Here is a 1,247-nt window from a genome sequence, read left to right as displayed (position 1 = left end):
CTTCTTAATGAGACAAATGAACGGGGAGCGGGCTGGAAGTTTTAATTAGAAGCTTCCAACCTCTGAGAAGACAAAGGCGAGATCTGCCAGGCAGGAAAGTAGGGCAGGAGGAGTCGGTGACCCGGGTCCCCGGGGGACAGCAGCACGCCCGGAGCCACGTCCGCCCTCCCTGTCCCGCTCCTGCCACGCTTGGTCACCTCCGAGGGTGGCTACGGGGAGCTGGCACAGGCAGCCAGATGTGTCAGTGCCCAGATGTGCCCTGGCATGGCAGGAAGGGGGGTCACAGGGGTGCTAAGGGACAGTCACGGTCCCCAGGTAGGGATGCTCAGAGCGCTGTGGCCCAGGACTGGGGGCTCACGGGCAGCTGGAGGGGGGGATCTCAGCGGGAGGAGGAGAGAGTGGTGACAGGGACGGGGCTTTAGAAGAGGGAAATGGCACAGAAATGCTCTGCTCCGTCTCTAAGCAAAGCAGGGGGAGGGCAGGCAGGCTCTGCCTCCCCCCTGCCCTGGGACACCGAGCAAGGGGCCCAGAGCGCCCCCAGGCACAGCAAAGGGGGCAGAAGGCTTCCACGGGACCCCCACGCTGACGGGAGAGGTGGGGTGAAGAGGGGAAGCCCCGACGGAGCCCACCCCCAGGAGCAAGGGCCTTTTCCAGGCCCGCTCAGATGGGAGCCGCTACCCAACGCCAGCTCCCCGCGCGAGGGGGAGGCGAGAAGAAACAGCCGCACGTCTCCCCTCGCCCCTTTGGTTTGAAACGAAAAGATTTATTAAAAGCGCGTGTTATTTCTTAGCATCACCCATCTGTTAGCACTCGACACCCCGGCGCGGATTAGAGAGGGGCTGAGAGGGAACAGCAATAACCCATCTGCTGCAAAAATACACAGGGCTGCACCGACGGGGGTGGGGGTAACACACAACGGGGGACAGAACCAGGACAGGAGGCGGCTAGGGGTGACTTTAGGGGTTGTGGGGCCGGAGGAAGGAGAGGAGAGAAGAGAGGGAGAAGTTTGGAACCAGGGTTTGAACACTGGGAGGGATGGCGGATAATGGAGCCATCAGCATAAGAGCTTCATGGGTTGGGGGGTGGGAGCGAGGGGGGCCCGGCGAAGTGGGGCAAGCGATGGGGTGGTCCTCTTGCTGCCTTTCTGGGTGAGAGTGCCCGAAGGATGTTCTGAAGATGGGGAAGAAAAAAAAAAAAAAAAAAAAAAAAAGGGGAGAGACAAAGGAGGAAACTCCGGGGAAAAAGAA

General features: G+C 60.6%; 1 protein-coding gene across 1 annotated transcript in view; it reads right to left on the bottom strand.

Moving 5' to 3' along the window:
- The window catches only part of KIF18B (kinesin family member 18B), a 21,364-nt gene that overhangs the window by 8,327 nt on the left and 11,790 nt on the right, over positions 1 to 1,247 (bottom strand). The window contains exon 15 of the mRNA XM_009883729.1: positions 657 to 674. Coding sequence (XP_009882031.1) covers positions 657 to 674 — 18 coding nt within the window. The remainder of the gene's footprint in view (positions 1 to 656; positions 675 to 1,247) is intronic.

This window comes from Charadrius vociferus, unplaced genomic scaffold (assembly GCF_000708025.1).
Source record: "Charadrius vociferus isolate BGI_N301 unplaced genomic scaffold, ASM70802v2 scaffold1284, whole genome shotgun sequence".
Lineage (NCBI taxonomy): Eukaryota > Metazoa > Chordata > Aves > Charadriiformes > Charadriidae > Charadrius > Charadrius vociferus.
This window is presented reverse-complemented; position numbering and strand designations above follow the sequence as displayed.